Consider the following 18,617-nt stretch of genomic DNA (forward strand, 5'->3'; position numbering starts at 1 on the left):
TACCATTTACGTTAACGATTCAGATGAAGGCATTGAGAATAACATCAGCAAGTTTGCTGATGATACTAAGCTGGGTGGCAGTGTGACATGTGATGAGGATGTTAGGAGAATTCAGGGTGACTTGGATAGGCTGGGTGAGTGGGCAGATACTTGGCAGATGGCGTTTAATGTGAATAACTGTGAGGTTATCCACTTTGGGAGTAAGAACAGGAAGGCAGATTATTATCTGAACGGTATAGAGTTAGGTAAGGGAGTAATACAAAGAGATCTCGGAGTCCTTGTTCATCAGTCACTGAAGGTGAATGAGCAAGTGCAGCAGGCAGTGAAGAAGGCTAATGGAATGTTGGCCTTTATTACAAAGGGAATTGAGTACAAGAGCAAGGAAATCCTCTTGCATTTGTACAGGGCCCTGGTGAGACCACACCTGGAGTATTGTGAACAGTTTTGGTCTCCAGGGTTAAGGAAGGACATCCTGGCTGTAGAGGAAGTGCAGCGTAGATTCACGAGGTTAATTCCTGGGATGTCTGGACTGTCTTACGCAGAGAGGTTAGAGAGACTGGGCTTGTACACGCTGGAATTAAGGAGATTGAGAGGGGATCTGATTGAAACATATAAGATTATTAAGGGATTGGACAAGATAGAGGCAGGAAATATGTTCCAGATGCTGGGAGAGTCCAGTACCAGAGGGCATGGTTTGAGAATAAGGGGTAGGTCATTTAGGACAGAGTTAAGGAAAAACTTCTTCTCCCAGAGAGTTGTGGGGGTCTGGAATGCACTGCCTCGGAAGGTAGTGGAGGCCAATTCTCTGGATGCTTTCAAGAAGGAGCTAGATAGGTATCTTATGGATAGGGGAATCAAGGGATATGGGGACAAGGCAGGAACCGGGTATTGATAGTAATTGATCAGCCATGATCTCAAAATGGCGGTGCAGGCTCGAAGGGCAGAATGGTCTACTTCTGCACCTATTGTCTATTGTCTATTTCAACATTTAAGAGAAGTTTGGATCGGTACATGGATGGGAGGGGAATGGAGGGCTATGGTCTTGGTGTGGGTTGATGGGACTAGACAGAAAAACAAGTTGGTATGGACTAGATGGGCCTGTTTCTGTGCTGTACTTGTGTATAGGTCTCTTTCAGTAGAATCTGTACTTCAGAAAGATCTCACTGTTGTACAGAGCTCAGGATTATCCAGAATTGTTAACAAGATCAGATGCTGACTCAACAAGGGACTTCATTTTGTCTCCCAGAGCACAGTTTGTACAGCTATCAGATCTTTGTCCAAACCCGTGAATATCTTGGTCAGCTGCCGTTTTCCCCAGAATCTGTTCCACTCCGCTGTTAGCACTGGGTCTGGTCAGAGGTGCTCACCATGGAGCACTGTAACTGGAAAATATTGTCCATCATCAGGGACCCCACCACCCAGGCCATTCTCTCCACTTGCTGCTCCCATCAGGAACCCCACCACCCAGGCCATTCTCTCCACTTGCTGCTCCCGTCAGGGACCTCAACCACCCAGGCCATTCTCTCCACTTGCTGCTCCCGTCAGGGATCCCACCACCCAGGCCATTCTCTCCACTTGCTGTTCCCGTCAGGAACCCCACCACACAGGCCATTCTCTCTACTTGCTGCTCCCGTCAGGAACCCCACCACCCAGGCCATTCTCTCTTCTCACTGCTCCCATCAGGAACCCCACAACCCAGGCCATTCTCTCCACTTGCTGCTCCCGTCAGTGACCCCACCACCCAGACCATTCTCTCTTCTCACTGCTCCCATCAGGGACCCCACCACCCAGGCCATTCTCTCTACTTGCTGCTCCCATCAGTGACCCCACCACCCAGGCCATTCTCTCTACTCACTGCTCCCGTCAGGGACCCTCACCACCCAGGCCATTCTCTCTACTTGCTGCTCCCATCAGGGACCCCAACACCCAGGCCATTCTCTCTACTTGCTGCTCCCGTCAGGAACCCCACCACCCAGGCCATTCTCTCCACTTGCTGTTCCCGTCAGGAACCCCACCACACAGGCCATTCTCTCTACTTGCTGCTCCCGTCAGGAACCCCACCACCCAGGCCATTCTCTCCACTTGCTGTTCCCGTCAGGAACCCCACCACACAGGCCATTCTCTCTACTTGCTGCTTCTGTCAGGGACCCCACCACCCAGGCCATTCTCTCTACTCACTGCTCCCGTCAGGGACCCCACCACCCAGGCCATTCTCTCTACTTGCTGCTCCCGTCAGGGACCCCACCACTCAGGCCATTCTCTCTACTTGCTGCTCCCGTCAGGAACCCCACCACCCAGGCCATTCTCTCTACTTGCTGCTCCCGTCAGTGACCCCACCACCCAGACCATTCTCTCTTCTCACTGCTCCCGTCAGGGACCCCACCACCCAGGCCATTCTCTCTACTTGCTGCTCCCGTCAGGAACCCCACCACCCAGGCCATTCTCTCTACTTGCTGCTCCCGTCAGTGACCCCACCACCCAGACCATTCTCTCTTCTCACTGCTCCCGTCAGGGACCCCACCACCCAGGCCATTCTCTCTACTTGCTGCTCCCGTCAGGAACCCCACCACCCAGGCCATTCTCTCCACTTGCTGCTCCCGTCAGGAACCCCACCACCCAGGCCATTCTCTCTACTCACTGCTCCCATCAGGGACCCCACCACTCAGGCCATTCTCTCTACTTGCTGCTCCCGTCAGGGACCCCACCACTCAGGCCATTCTCTCCACTTGCTGCTCCCATCAGGAACCCCACCACCCAGGCCATTCTCTCTACTTGCTGCTCCCGTCAGGGACCCCAACCACCCAGGCCATTCTCTCCACTTGCTGCTCCCGTCAGGGACCCCACCACCCAGGCCATTCTCTCCACTTGCTGCTCCCATCAGGGACCCCACCACCCAGGCCATTCTCTCTTCTCACTGCTCCCGTCAGGGACCCCACCACCCAGGCCATTCTCTCTACTCACTGCTCCCGTCAGGGACACCACCACCCAGGCCATTCTCTCTACTCACTGCTCCCGTCAGGGACCCCAACACTCAGGCCATTCTCTCTACTTGCTGCTCCCGTCAGGGACCCCACCACCCAGGCCATTCTCTCTACTCACTGCTCCCGTCAGGGACCCCACCACCCAGGCCATTCTCTCTACTCACTGCTCCCGTCAGGGACCCCACCACTCAGGCCATTCTCTCCACTTGCTGCTCCCGTCAGGGACCCCACCACCCAGGCCATTCTCTCTACTCACTGCTCCCGTTAGGGACCCCACCACTCAGGCCATTCTCTCTTCTCACTGCTCCCGTCAGGGACCCCACCACCCAGGCCATTCTCTCTACTTGCTGCTCCCGTCAGGGACCCCACCACTCAGGCCATTCTCTCTACTTGCTGCTCCCGTCAGGGACCCCACCACTCAGGCCATTCTCTCTACTTGCTGCTCCCGTCAGGGACCCCCACCACCCAGGCCATTCTCTCTACTTGCTGCTCCCGTCAGGGACCCCACCACCCAGGCCATTCTCTCTACTTGCTGCTCCCGTCAGGGACCCCCACCACCCAGGCCATTCTCTCTACTTGCTGCTCCCGTCAGGGACCCCACCACCCAGGCCATTCTCTCTACTTGCTGCTCCCGTCAGGGACCCCACCACCCAGACCATTCTCTCTTCTCACTGCTCCCGTCAGGGACCCCACCACTCAGGCCATTCTCTCTACTCGCTGCTCCCATCAGGGACCCCACCACTCAGGCCATTCTCTCTACTCACTGCTCCCGTCAGGGACCCCACCACCCAGACCATTCTCTCTACTTGCTGCTCCCGTCAGGGACCCCACCACTCAGGCCATTCTCTCTACTTGCTGCTCCCGTCAGGGTCCCCACCACTCAGGCCATTCTCTCTACTTGCTGCTCCCGTCAGGGACCCCCACCACCCAGGCCATTCTCTCTACTTGCTGCTCCCATCAGGGACCCCCACCACCCAGGCCATTCTCTCTACTTGCTGTTCCCGTCAGGGACCCCACCACTCAGGCCATTCTCTCTACTTGCTGCTCCCATCAGTGACCCCACCACCCAGACCATTCTCTCTTCTCACTGCTCCCGTCAGGGACCCCACCACACAGGCCATTCTCTCTACTTGCTGCTCCCGTCAGTGACCCCACCACCCAGGCCATTCTCTCTACTCACTGCTCCCGTCAGGGACCCTCACCACCCAGGCCATTCTCTCTACTTGCTGCTCCCATCAGGGACCCCAACACCCAGGCCATTCTCTCTACTTGCTGCTCCCGTCAGGAACCCCACCACACAGGCCATTCTCTCTACTTGCTGCTCCCGTCAGGAACCCCACCACCCAGGCCATTCTCTCCACTTGCTGTTCCCGTCAGGAACCCCACCACACAGGCCATTCTCTCCACTTGCTGTTCCCGTCAGGAACCCCACCACACAGGCCATTCTCTCTCCTTGCTGCTCCTGTCAGGGACCCCACCACCCAGGCCATTCTCTCTACTCACTGCTCCCGTCAGGGACCCCACCACCCAGGCCATTCTCTCTACTTGCTGCTCCCGTCAGGGACCCCACCACCCAGACCATTCTCTCTTCTCACTGCTCCCGTCAGGGACCCCACCACCCAGGCTATTCTCTCTACTTGCTGCTCCCATCATGAACCCCACCACCCAGGCCATTCTCTCCACTTGCTGCTCCCGTCAGGGACCCCACCACCCAGGCCATTCTCTCCACTTGCTGCTCCCGTCAGGAACCCCACCACCCAGGCCATTCTCTCTACTTGCTGCTCCCGTCAGTGACCCCACCACCCAGACCATTCTCTCTTCTCACTGCTCCCGTCAGGGACCCCACCACCCAGGCTATTCTCTCTACTTGCTGCTCCCGTCAGGAACCCCACCACCCAGGCCATTCTCTCCACTTGCTGCTCCCGTCAGGAACCCCACCACCCAGGCCATTCTCTCTACTTGCTGCTCCCGTCAGTGACCCCACCACCCAGACCATTCCCTCTTCTCACTGCTCCCGTCAGGGACCCCACCACCCAGGCCATTCTCTCTACTTGCTGCTCCCCCACCACCCAGGCCATTCTCTCTACTTGCTGCTCCCCCACCACCCAGGCCATTCTCTCTACTTGCTGCTCCCGTCAGGGACCCCACCACCCAGGCCATTCTCTCTACTTGCTGTTCCCGTCAGGGACCCCACCACCCAGGCCATTCTCTCTACTTGCTGTTCCCGTCAGGGACCCCACCACCCAGGCCATTCTCTCTACTTGCTGCTCCCGTCAGGGACCCCACCACCCAGGCCATTCTCTCTACTTGCTGCTCCCGTCAGGAACCCCACCACCCAGGCCATTCTCTCTACTCACTGCTCCCATCAGGAAACCCACCACCCAGGCCATTCTCTTTACTTGCTGCTCCCGTCAGGGACCCCACCACCCAGGCCATTCTCTCTACTTGCTGCTCCCGTCAGGGACCCCACCACCCAGGCCATTCTCTCTACTTGCTGCTCCCGTCAGGAACCCCACCACCCAGGCCATTCTCTCTACTCACTGCTCCCGTCAGGGACCCCACCACCCAGGCCATTCTCTCTACTTGCTGCTCCCTTCAGGAACCCCACCACCCAGGCCATTCTCTCTTCTCACTGCTCCCGTCAGGAACCCCACCACCCAGGCCATTCTCTCTACTCACTGCTCCCATCAGGAACCCCACCACCCAGGCCATTCTCTTTACTTGCTGCTCCCGTCAGGGACCCCACCACCCAGGCCATTCTCTCTACTTGCTGCTCCCGTCAGGAACCCCACCACCCAGGCCATTTTCTCTACTCACTGCTCCCATCAGGAACCCCACCACCCAGGCCATTCTCTTTACTTGCTGCTCCCGTCAGGGACCCCACCACCCAGGCCATTCTCTCTACTTGCTGCTCCCGTCAGGAACCCCACCACCCAGGCCATTCTCTCTACTTGCTGCTCCCGTCAGGAACCCCACCACCCAGGCCATTCTCTCTACTTGCTGCTCCCGTCAGGGACCCCACCACCCAGGCCATTCTCTCTACTTGCTGCTCCTGTCAGGAACCCCACCACCCAGGCCATTCTCTTTACTTGCTGCTCCCGTCAGGAACCCCACCACCCAGGCCATTCTCTCTATTTGCTGCTCCCGTCAGGAACCCCACCACCCAGGCCATTCTTTCTACTCACTGCTCCCGTCAGGGACCCCACCACCCAGGCCATTCTCTCTACTCACTGCTCCCGTCAGGAACCCCACCACCCAGGCCATTCTTTCTTCTCACTGCTCCCGTCAGGGACCCCACCACCCAGGCCATTCTCTCTACTCACTGCTCCCGTCAGGAACCCCACCACCCAGGTCATTCTCTCCACTTGCTGCTCCCCCACCACCAGGCCATTCTCTCTTCTCACTGCTCCCGTCAGGACCCCCACCACCCAGGCCATTCTCTCTTCTCACTGCTTCCGTCAGGGACCCCACCACCCAGGCCATTCTCTCTACTTGCTGCTCCCGTCAGGGACCCCACCACCCAGGCCATTCTCTCTACTTGCTGCTCCCGTCAGGAACCCCACCACACAGGCCATTCTCTCTACATGCTGTTCCCGTCAGGGACCCCAACCACCCAGGCCATTCTCTCTACTTGCTGCTCCCGTCAGGGACCCCACCACCCAGGCCATTCTCTCCACTCACTGCTCCCGTCAGTGACCCCACCACCCAGGCCATTCTCTGTACTTGCTGCTCCCGTCAGGGACCCCACCACCCAGGCCATTCTCTCTACTTGCTGTTCCCGTCAGGGACCCCACCACCCAGGCCATTCTCTCTACTCACTGCTCCCGTCAGGAACCCCACCACCCAGGCCATTCTCTCTACTTGCTGCTCCCGTCAGGGACCCCCCATCACCCAGGCCATTCTCTCCACTCGCTGCTCCCGTCAGGGACCCCACCACCCAGGCCATTCTCTCTACTTGCTGCTCCCTTCAGGGACCCCACCACCCAGGCCATTCTCTCTACTCACTGCTCCCGTCAGGGACCCCACCACCCAGGCCATTCTCTCTACTCACTGCTCCCGTCAGGGACCCCACCACCCAGGCCATTCTCTCTACTCGCTGCTCCCTTCAGGGACCCCACCACCCAGGCCATTCTCTCTACTCGCTGCTCCCGTCAGGGACCCCACCACCCAGGCCATTCTCTCTACTCGCTGCTCCCGTCAGGGACCCCACCACCCAGGCCATTCTCTCTACTTGCTGCTCCCGTCAGGGACCCCACCACCCAGGCCATTCTCTCTACTTGCTGCTCCCATCAGGGACCCCACCACCCAGGCCATTCTCTCCACTTGCTGCTCCCGTCAGGGACCCCACCATCCAGGCCATTCTCTCTACTCCCTGCTCCCGTCAGGGACCCCACCACCCAGGCCATTCTCTCTACTCGCTGCTCCCGTCAGGGACCCCACCACCCAGGCCATTCTCTCTACTCGCTGCTCCTGTCATGAACCCCACCACCCAGGCCATTCTCTCCACTTGCTGCTCCCGTCAGGGACCCCACCACCCAGGCCATTCTCTTCTACTCACTGCTCCCGTCAGGGACCCCACCACCCAGGCCATTCTCTCCACTTGCTGCTCCCATCAGGAACCCCACCACCCAGGCCATTCTCTCCACTTGCTGCTCCCATCAGGAACCCCACCACCCAGGCCATTCTCTCTACTTGCTGCTCCCTTCAGGAACCCCACCACCCAGGCCATTCTCTCTACTTGCTGCTCCCGTCAGGGACCCCACCACCCAGACCATTCTCTCTTCTCACTGCTCCCGTCAGGGACCCCACCACCCAGGCTATTCTCTCTACTTGCTGCTCCCATCATGAACCCCACCACCCAGGCCATTCTCTCCACTTGCTGCTCCCGTCAGGGACCCCACCACCCAGGCCATTCTCTCCACTTGCTGCTCCCGTCAGGAACCCCACCACCCAGGCCATTCTCTCTACTTGCTGCTCCCGTCAGTGACCCCACCACCCAGACCATTCTCTCTTCTCACTGCTCCCGTCAGGGACCCCACCACCCAGGCTATTCTCTCTACTTGCTGCTCCCGTCAGGAACCCCACCACCCAGGCCATTCTCTCCACTTGCTGCTCCCGTCAGGAACCCCACCACCCAGGCCATTCTCTCTACTTGCTGCTCCCGTCAGTGACCCCACCACCCAGACCATTCCCTCTTCTCACTGCTCCCGTCAGGGACCCCACCACCCAGGCCATTCTCTCTACTTGCTGCTCCCCCACCACCCAGGCCATTCTCTCTACTTGCTGCTCCCCCACCACCCAGGCCATTCTCTCTACTTGCTGCTCCCGTCAGGGACCCCACCACCCAGGCCATTCTCTCTACTTGCTGTTCCCGTCAGGGACCCCACCACCCAGGCCATTCTCTCTACTTGCTGTTCCCGTCAGGGACCCCACCACCCAGGCCATTCTCTCTACTTGCTGCTCCCGTCAGGGACCCCACCACCCAGGCCATTCTCTCTACTTGCTGCTCCCGTCAGGAACCCCACCACCCAGGCCATTCTCTCTACTCACTGCTCCCATCAGGAAACCCACCACCCAGGCCATTCTCTTTACTTGCTGCTCCCGTCAGGGACCCCACCACCCAGGCCATTCTCTCTACTTGCTGCTCCCGTCAGGGACCCCACCACCCAGGCCATTCTCTCTACTTGCTGCTCCCGTCAGGAACCCCACCACCCAGGCCATTCTCTCTACTCACTGCTCCCGTCAGGGACCCCACCACCCAGGCCATTCTCTCTACTTGCTGCTCCCTTCAGGAACCCCACCACCCAGGCCATTCTCTCTTCTCACTGCTCCCGTCAGGAACCCCACCACCCAGGCCATTCTCTCTACTCACTGCTCCCATCAGGAACCCCACCACCCAGGCCATTCTCTTTACTTGCTGCTCCCGTCAGGGACCCCACCACCCAGGCCATTCTCTCTACTTGCTGCTCCCGTCAGGAACCCCACCACCCAGGCCATTTTCTCTACTCACTGCTCCCATCAGGAACCCCACCACCCAGGCCATTCTCTTTACTTGCTGCTCCCGTCAGGGACCCCACCACCCAGGCCATTCTCTCTACTTGCTGCTCCCGTCAGGAACCCCACCACCCAGGCCATTCTCTCTACTTGCTGCTCCCGTCAGGAACCCCACCACCCAGGCCATTCTCTCTACTTGCTGCTCCCGTCAGGGACCCCACCACCCAGGCCATTCTCTCTACTTGCTGCTCCTGTCAGGAACCCCACCACCCAGGCCATTCTCTTTACTTGCTGCTCCCGTCAGGAACCCCACCACCCAGGCCATTCTCTCTATTTGCTGCTCCCGTCAGGAACCCCACCACCCAGGCCATTCTTTCTACTCACTGCTCCCGTCAGGGACCCCACCACCCAGGCCATTCTCTCTACTCACTGCTCCCGTCAGGAACCCCACCACCCAGGCCATTCTTTCTTCTCACTGCTCCCGTCAGGGACCCCACCACCCAGGCCATTCTCTCTACTCACTGCTCCCGTCAGGAACCCCACCACCCAGGTCATTCTCTCCACTTGCTGCTCCCCCACCACCAGGCCATTCTCTCTTCTCACTGCTCCCGTCAGGACCCCCACCACCCAGGCCATTCTCTCTTCTCACTGCTTCCGTCAGGGACCCCACCACCCAGGCCATTCTCTCTACTTGCTGCTCCCGTCAGGGACCCCACCACCCAGGCCATTCTCTCTACTTGCTGCTCCCGTCAGGAACCCCACCACACAGGCCATTCTCTCTACATGCTGTTCCCGTCAGGGACCCCAACCACCCAGGCCATTCTCTCTACTTGCTGCTCCCGTCAGGGACCCCACCACCCAGGCCATTCTCTCCACTCACTGCTCCCGTCAGTGACCCCACCACCCAGGCCATTCTCTGTACTTGCTGCTCCCGTCAGGGACCCCACCACCCAGGCCATTCTCTCTACTTGCTGTTCCCGTCAGGGACCCCACCACCCAGGCCATTCTCTCTACTCACTGCTCCCGTCAGGAACCCCACCACCCAGGCCATTCTCTCTACTTGCTGCTCCCGTCAGGGACCCCCCATCACCCAGGCCATTCTCTCCACTCGCTGCTCCCGTCAGGGACCCCACCACCCAGGCCATTCTCTCTACTTGCTGCTCCCTTCAGGGACCCCACCACCCAGGCCATTCTCTCTACTCACTGCTCCCGTCAGGGACCCCACCACCCAGGCCATTCTCTCTACTCACTGCTCCCGTCAGGGACCCCACCACCCAGGCCATTCTCTCTACTCGCTGCTCCCTTCAGGGACCCCACCACCCAGGCCATTCTCTCTACTCGCTGCTCCCGTCAGGGACCCCACCACCCAGGCCATTCTCTCTACTCGCTGCTCCCGTCAGGGACCCCACCACCCAGGCCATTCTCTCTACTTGCTGCTCCCGTCAGGGACCCCACCACCCAGGCCATTCTCTCTACTTGCTGCTCCCATCAGGGACCCCACCACCCAGGCCATTCTCTCCACTTGCTGCTCCCGTCAGGGACCCCACCATCCAGGCCATTCTCTCTACTCCCTGCTCCCGTCAGGGACCCCACCACCCAGGCCATTCTCTCTACTCGCTGCTCCCGTCAGGGACCCCACCACCCAGGCCATTCTCTCTACTCGCTGCTCCTGTCATGAACCCCACCACCCAGGCCATTCTCTCCACTTGCTGCTCCCGTCAGGGACCCCACCACCCAGGCCATTCTCTTCTACTCACTGCTCCCGTCAGGGACCCCACCACCCAGGCCATTCTCTCCACTTGCTGCTCCCATCAGGAACCCCACCACCCAGGCCATTCTCTCCACTTGCTGCTCCCATCAGGAACCCCACCACCCAGGCCATTCTCTCTACTTGCTGCTCCCTTCAGGAACCCCACCACCCAGGCCATTCTCTCTACTTGCTGCTCCCGTCAGGAAGGAGGTACAGGGCCCTTAGGACTCTCACCACCAGCTTCAGGAACAATTATTACCCCTCAACCATCAGGAACCTGAACCAGAGGGGATAACTTAATTTGTCCCATCACTGAATTGATTCCTTAACCTATAGATTCACTTTCAAGGACGCTACAACTCATGGTCTTAGTCCTATTTATTAATTATTTATATATAATGTTTTTTCTTTCTGTATTTGCACACTTTGTCTTCATTTGTCTATTGGTCGTTTGTCCATCTTGTATGCGGTCTTTCATTGATTCTGTCGTGTTTCTGTGTATTTGCTGTGAACGCCTGCAAGAAGGTGCATCTCAGTGGTATTTGGTGACATATATGTATTTTGATAAATTAGTTAATTGTGAACACTGACTCCTGTCTGTGTGTAGGGACCTGGATGCACGGGCGAAGAACGAGCGTTACCGATCCACGTTCCGCCTGCCACGGGACGAGCGGTTGGACGGCCACACCGAGTGCACCCTCTGGACCCCCTTCGATAAGATGCACATCATGGGACAGATGTTCGTCTCCAATAACTACATCTGCTTTGCTAGTAAGGAGGAGGATGCCTGTAACTTGATCATTCCCCTGCGGGAGGTAAATCTATCATTCTGCCACCCGGAGCTATGCACGCAAGCCTTAAATATTTGAATATTATCTTTATTTCTCAATGTCTTTGCACTGAGTGGAACTGTAAAGTGGAGGTTTGCGTAATGCTTTTCAGTTCTGCTGCTGTCTGTAAAGAGTTTGTACATTCTCCTTGTGGCCCTGTGGGTTTTGTCCAGGTGGTCCGGTTCCTCCCTCATTTCAAAGACGTGTGCATCAGTGGGTTAATTGGTTATGTGGATGCAGTTGGGTGGTGTGTCTTGTTGGGCCGGGAGGGCCTGTTACCATCACTGTGATGGGTCTCTAACAATGTGATAACTGTGTTCGCAGGCTAGAAATTAGAGCTCAAATTGTGTCCCATGTAATTTCATAATTATCATGTTGGCGAAGGGTGTCGGCTTGAAACGTCGACTGTTTATTGCTCTCCATAGATGCTGAGTTCCTCCATCATTTTGTGTGTGTTGCTCTGGATACCCAGAATCTACAGAATCGCGTGTTTATGTTCAGAATTGTAATTCATTTTTTAGAAACGACTATCCTTTCTTGTTCGCAGGGCCAGGTTTTGTCGTCACTGATGCTGCTTTCCATCTGCAATGCAGTGACATAAAATTATAAATTATAGAGCTAAATGACAATGGGAAAAACGGATTAATGCAATCGTGTTACCCTTTCAGCATCCACCCCCCGCATTACCTTTACTCTCTACCCTCCCCCCATCTGCCCATCACCCACACATTCTCCATCTGGGTAGCCTCCAATCTGATGGCATGAAGATCAATTCTCTAACTTCCTGTAATTTCGCCCCCCTCCCTTCTGTCTTTTTCCATTCCCCATTCTAGTTCTCCTCTTACCCCTTCTACTCACCTGCCCATCACTCCCTCTGGTTCTCCTCCTCCCTTGCTTTCTCACATGGTCCAGTCTCCTCTCCAATCAGATTCCTTCTTCTTCAGCCCTTTACTGCTTCCACCTATCACCTCCCATCTTCTTGTATCATCCCCACTCCTCCTCCGTCACCTCACTTTGATCCAGCCAGGGTCAGGGACACAGCGTTTTGGAGGGGGAGGGAGAGCAGCCAGATGTATTGGTACCAGTGACATAAGAAGGAAAAGCAAAGAGGTTCTGAAGAGAGAATTTAGAGAGCTAGGCTGAAAGCTGAGAAGCAAGACAACTAGAGTTGTAATTTCTGGATTGCTGCCTGTGCCACGTGCCAATGAGGGTAGAAACAGGATTATTCGACAGATAAATGTGTGGCTGAGAAGCTGATGCAGGGGGCAGGGCTTCAGGTTCTTGGATCATTGGAACTGGAGGAACTCAGCAGGTCGGGCAGCATCCGTGGAAATGAACAGTCAATGTTTCGGGCCGAGACCCTTCATCAGGACTGAAGAGGGAGGGGGCAAGGGCCCTATAAAGAAGGTGGGGGGAGGGTGGGAAGGAGAAGGCTGGTAGGTGCCAGGTGAAAAACCAGTGAGGGGAAAGATCAAGGGGTGGGGCAGGGGAAGCAGGGAGGGGATAGGCAGGAGAGGTGAAGAAGGAATGTAAGGGGAAAGCACTATGGGTAGTAGATGGAGATGGAACCATGAGAGAGGTGATAGGCAGCTGGAGGAGGAGGCAGAGGGAAAGTGGGATGGGAGAAGGGAGAGGGAGGGAATTACCGGAAGTTGGAGAATTCAATGTTCATGCCAAGGGGCTGGAGACTACCCAGACGGTAGATGAGGTGTTGCTCCTCCAACCTGACTTTGGCCTCATCATGGCAGTAGAGGAGACCGTGTATGGACATATCTAGATGGGAATGTGAAGCAGAGTTGAAGTGGGTGGCAACCGGGAGATCCTGTCTGTTGTGGCAGACAGAGTGGAGGTGCTCGACAAATCAGTCCTCCAATCTGCGTTGGTCTCACCAATGTAGATGAGGGAGCACTGGATGCAATAGATGACCCCAGCAGACCCACAAGTGAAGTGTTGCCTCACCTGGAAGGACTGTCTGGGGCCCTGAATGGTGCTAAGAGAGGAGGTGTAGGGACAGGTATAGCACTTACACTTGCAGGGATAAGTGCCAGGTGGGAGATCCGTGGGGAGGGACGTGTGGACCAGGGAGTCGCGGAGGGAACGATCCCTGCGGAAAGTAGAGAGGGAAAGATGTGCTTAGTGGTGGGGTCCTGTTGATGGTAGCGGAAGTTGCAGAGGATAATGTGCTGGATCCGGAGGCTGGTGAGGTGGTAGGTGAGGACAGGGGGAGCTCGGTCCCTGTTGTGGTGATGGGAGGATGGACAACGCTTCACTTCTGAGTCTGTTGGGGTTGTCTGTTGCATCCGGTGCTCTCGGTGTGGCCTCCTCTACATTGGCGAGACCCGACGCAGATTGGGGATTGCTTCGTTGAACATCTCTGCTCCGTCTGCAACAACAGATGGGATCTCCCAGTTCAAACAAGCTGGAGGAACTCAGCAGTTTGGGCAGCATCTGTGGAAACGAGCAGTCAACATTTTGGGCCAAGACCCTTCGTCAGTCCTGCTTTGACCCCAGCATCTGCAGAGTATCTTCTGTCTTGGATCATTGGGATCTCTTCTGGAGGAGGTATGACCTGTTCAACAGTGACGGGTTGCACCTGAAGCCAAGGGGGACCAATATTCTTACGGGCAGGTTTGTTAGAGCTTTTGGGGAGGGATAGGAAGGTAGGCAGAGGGGGTGGCATGGCTGTGCTCGTAAAGAATGCCATCAAATCAGTAGAAAGATGTGACATAGGATCGGGAGATGTGCAAGGGTAAAAGGACCCTGCTGGCAGTTATAAACAGATCTCCAAACAGTAGCTGCGATGTGGACCACAGATTACAGCAGAATTGGGTGTTACGTAATGAACCGGAAGTAAATAAGGAGCTTAAGGTAAAGGAACCCTTAGGAGGAGGCAGTGATCGTAATATGAATGAGTTCAATGTGAAATTTGACAAGGAGAAAGTAAAGTCTAACTTAACAGTATTTCAGTGGAGTGAAGGAAATTACAGTGGAATGAGAGAGGAGTTGGCCAAAGTAAATTGGAAGGAGATGCTGGCAGGGATTTCAGCAGAGCAACAGTGGTGTGAGTTTCTGGGAGAAGTAAGGAAGGTACAGGATAGTTTTTTTCCAAAACAAAAAAAAAATGCTGAACTGGCAAAATGGTACAACCGTGGCTGGCAAGGGAAGTCAAAGCTAATGTAAAAGCAAAAGAGAGGGCATACAATAAAGCAAAAATTAGCAGGAAGGTAGAGGATTGGAAAGTTTTTAAAAACCTACAGAGAGCAACTAAAATAATTATTAGGAGGGAAAAGATGAAATATGAAAGCAAGCTTCAAAACAATATTAAGGTGGATAGAAAAACCTTTTTCAAGTATATAAAAAAATTAAAGAGAGATGAGAGTGAATATAGGACCACCAGAAAATGAGGCTGGAGAAATAACAACGGGGGACAAGGAGATGGCAGATGAACTAAATGAGTATTTTACGTCAGTCTTCACTGTGGAAGACACTGGCAGTGTGCCAGATGTTGAAGGGTGCGAGGGAAGAGAAGTGAGTGCAGTTACTGTTACAGTGGAGAAGGTGATCAAAAAGCTGAAAGACCTAAAGGTACATCAGTCACCCGGACCAGATGAACTGCACCCTAGGGTTCCGAAGGATGTAGCGGTATAGTTACTTTATTGAATTGATAGTCAGTATTGATGGTCAATAACTTTATAGTTATTGAATTGTTAGTCAGTTCAAAAGGAACATTTCCTAACGCAAGATTGCAGAGAATTTAGGTCTTTCAACATCTACAGTGACATTTGCAATTTTCTAGTCCTCTGGCACCATGCCAGAGTCCAGTGATTTTTCAAAGATCATTACTAATGCCTCCATAATCTACAAACCCCATTTCCAGAAAAGTTGGGATATTTTCCAAAATGCAATAAAAACAAAAATCTGTGATATGTTAATTCACGTGAACCTTTATTTAACTGACAAAAGTACAAAGAAAAGATTTTCAATAGTTTTACTGACCAACTTAATTGTATTTTGTAAATATACACAAATTTAGAATTTGATGGCTGCAACACACTAAACAAAAGTTGGGACAGAGGCATGTATACCATTGTGTTACATCACCTTTCCTTTTAATAACACTTTTTAATCGTTTTGGAACTGAGGATACTAATTATAGTAGATTTGCAATTGGAAATTTTGTCCATTCTTGCTTGATATAAGACTTCAGCTGCTCAACAGTCCGTGGTCTCCGTTGTCTGATTCTCCTCTTCATGATGCGCCATACATTTTCAATAGGAGATAGATCTGAACTGGCAACAGGCCAGTCAAGCGCACGCACTCTGTGTCTACAAAGCCAAGCTGTTGTATCCCGTGCAGAATGTGGTCTGGCATTGTCCTGCTGAAATAAGCATGGACGTCCCGGGAAAAGACATCGCCTTGATGGCAACATATGTCTCTCTAAAATCCTAATATACACCTCAGAGTCAATGGTACCTTCATATACATGCAACTCACCCATGCCGTGGGCACTGATGCACACCCATACCATCACAGAAGCTGGCTTTTGCACCTTTCGCTGATAACAATCAGGATGATCGTTTTCATCTTTGGCATGGAGAACTTGACACCCGTTTTTCCGAAAACTGGCTGAAATGTGGACTCAACGACAAGGGCTATGTCCGTGACTGCAAAAAACTGCAGAGAAGTGTAGACACATCACAGAAACCAGCCTCCCCTCCCGGACTCTCTCTACACAACTCACTGCCTCAGTAAAACAGCCAGCAGAATCAAAGACCCCATCCACCCCTGAAATCTCTCTCCCCCTCTCCCATCAGGCAGAAGATACAAAAGCCTGAAAGCTCATACCACCAGGCTCAAGGACAGCTTCTACCCCACTGTTATCAGTGAAAACACGTCCCACCAGGACCAAGGACAGCTTCTACCCCACTGTTATCAGTGAAAGCACGTCCCACCAGGCCCAAGGACAGCTTCTACCCCACTGTTATCAGTGAAAGCACGTCCCACCAGGCCCAAGGACAGCTTCTACCCCACTGCTATCAGTGAAAGCACGTCCCACCAGGCCCAAGGATAGCTTCTACCCCACTGCTATCAGTGAAAGCACGTCCCACCAGGCCCAAGGACAGCTTCTACCCCACTGCTATCAGTGAAAGCACGTCCCACCAGACCCAAGGACAGCTTCTACCCCACTGTTATCAGTGAAAGCACGTCCCACCAGGCCCAAGGACAGCTTCTACCCCACTGTTATCAGTGAAAGCATGGACACCAGGCCCAAGGACAGTTTCTACCCCACTGTTATCAGTGAAAACATGGGCACCAGGCACAAGGACAGCTTCTATCCCACTGTTATCAGTGAAAACATGGGCACCAGGCCCAAGGACAGCTTCTATCCCACTGTTATCAGTGAAACCATGGGCACCAGGCCCAAGGACAGCTTCTATCCCACTGTTATCAGTGAAACCATGGGCACCAGGCCCAAGGACAGCTTCTACCCCACTGTTATCAGTGAAAACATGGGCACCAGGCCCAAGGACAGCTTCTACCCCACTGTTATCAGTGAAACCATGGGCACCAGGCCCAAGGACAGCTTCTATCCCACTGTTATCAGTGAAACCATGGGCACCAGGCCCAAGGACAGCTTCTACCCCACTGTTATCAGTGAAAACATGGGCACCAGGCCCAAGGACAGCTTCTACCCCACTGTTATCAGTGAAAGCACGTCCCACCAGGCCCAAGGACAGCTTCTACCCCCACTGCTATCAGTGAAAGCACGTCCCACCAGGCCCAAGGATAGCTTCTACCCCACTGCTATCAGTGAAAGCACGTCCCACCAGGCCCAAGGACAGCTTCTACCCCACTGCTATCAGTGAAAGCACGTCCCACCAGACCCAAGGACAGCTTCTACCCCACTGTTATCAGTGAAAGCACGTCCCACCAGGCCCAAGGACAGTTTCTACTCCACTGTTATCAGTGAAAACATGGGCACCAGGCACAAGGACAGCTTCTATCCCACTGTTATCAGTGAAAACATGGGCACCAGGCCCAAGGACAGCTTCTACCCCAGTTATTGGTGAAAACATGGGCACCAGGCCCAAGGACAGCTTCTACCCCACTGTTATCAGTGAAAACATGGGCACCAGGCCCAAGGACAGCTTCTACCCCCACTGTTATCAGTGAAAACATGGGCAACAGGCCCAAGGACAGCTTCTACCGCACTGTTATCAGTGAAAACATGGGCACCAGGCCCAAGGACAGCTTCTATCCCACTGTTATCAGTGAAACCATGGGCACCAGGCCCAAGGACAGCTTCTATCCCACTGTTATCAGTGAAACCATGGGCACCAGGCCCAAGGACAGCTTCTACCCCACTGTTATCAGTGAAAACATGGGCACCAGGCCCAAGGACAGCTTCTACCCCACTGTTATCAGTGAAAACATGGGCACCAGGCCCAAGGACAGCTTCTACCCCACTGTTATCAGTGAAACCATGGGCACCAGGCCCAAGGACAGCTTCTACCCCACTGTTATCAGTGAAAACATGGGCACCAGGCCCAAGGACAGCTTCTACCCCACTGCTATCAGTGAAACCATGGGCACAGGCCTAAGGACAGCTTCTACCCCACTGTTATCAGTGAAAACATGGGCACCAGGCCCAAGGACAGCTTCTACCCCACTGTTATCAGTGAAAACATGGGCACCAGGCCCAAGGACAGCTTCTATCCCACTGTTATCAGTGAAAACATGGGCACCAGGCCCAAGGACAGCTTCTATCCCACTGTTATCAGTGAAAACATGGGCACCAGGCCCAAGGACAGCTTCTACCGCACTGTTATCAGTGAAAACATGGGCACCAGGCCCAAGGACAGTTTCTATCCCACTGTTATCAGTGAAAACATGGGAACCAGGCACAAGGACAGCTTCTACCCCACTGTTATCAGTGAAAACATGGGCACCAAGCCCAAGGACAGTTTCTATCCCACTGTTATCAGTGAAAACATGGGCACCAGGCACAAGGACAGCTTCTACCCCACTGTTATCAGTGAAAACATGGACACCAGGCCCAAG

General features: G+C 54.6%; 1 protein-coding gene across 1 annotated transcript in view; it reads left to right on the forward strand.

The window, feature by feature from the left end:
- Positions 1–18,617, forward strand: part of tbc1d9b (TBC1 domain family member 9b) — a 105,383-nt gene that overhangs the window by 19,938 nt on the left and 66,828 nt on the right. The window contains exon 6 of the mRNA XM_073067072.1: positions 11,333–11,540. Within this exon, the coding sequence (XP_072923173.1) occupies positions 11,333–11,540 (208 nt within the window). The remainder of the gene's footprint in view (positions 1–11,332; positions 11,541–18,617) is intronic.

This window comes from Hemitrygon akajei, chromosome 15, assembly GCF_048418815.1.
Source record: "Hemitrygon akajei chromosome 15, sHemAka1.3, whole genome shotgun sequence".
In the NCBI taxonomy this organism is placed as follows: Eukaryota; Metazoa; Chordata; class Chondrichthyes; order Myliobatiformes; family Dasyatidae; genus Hemitrygon; species Hemitrygon akajei.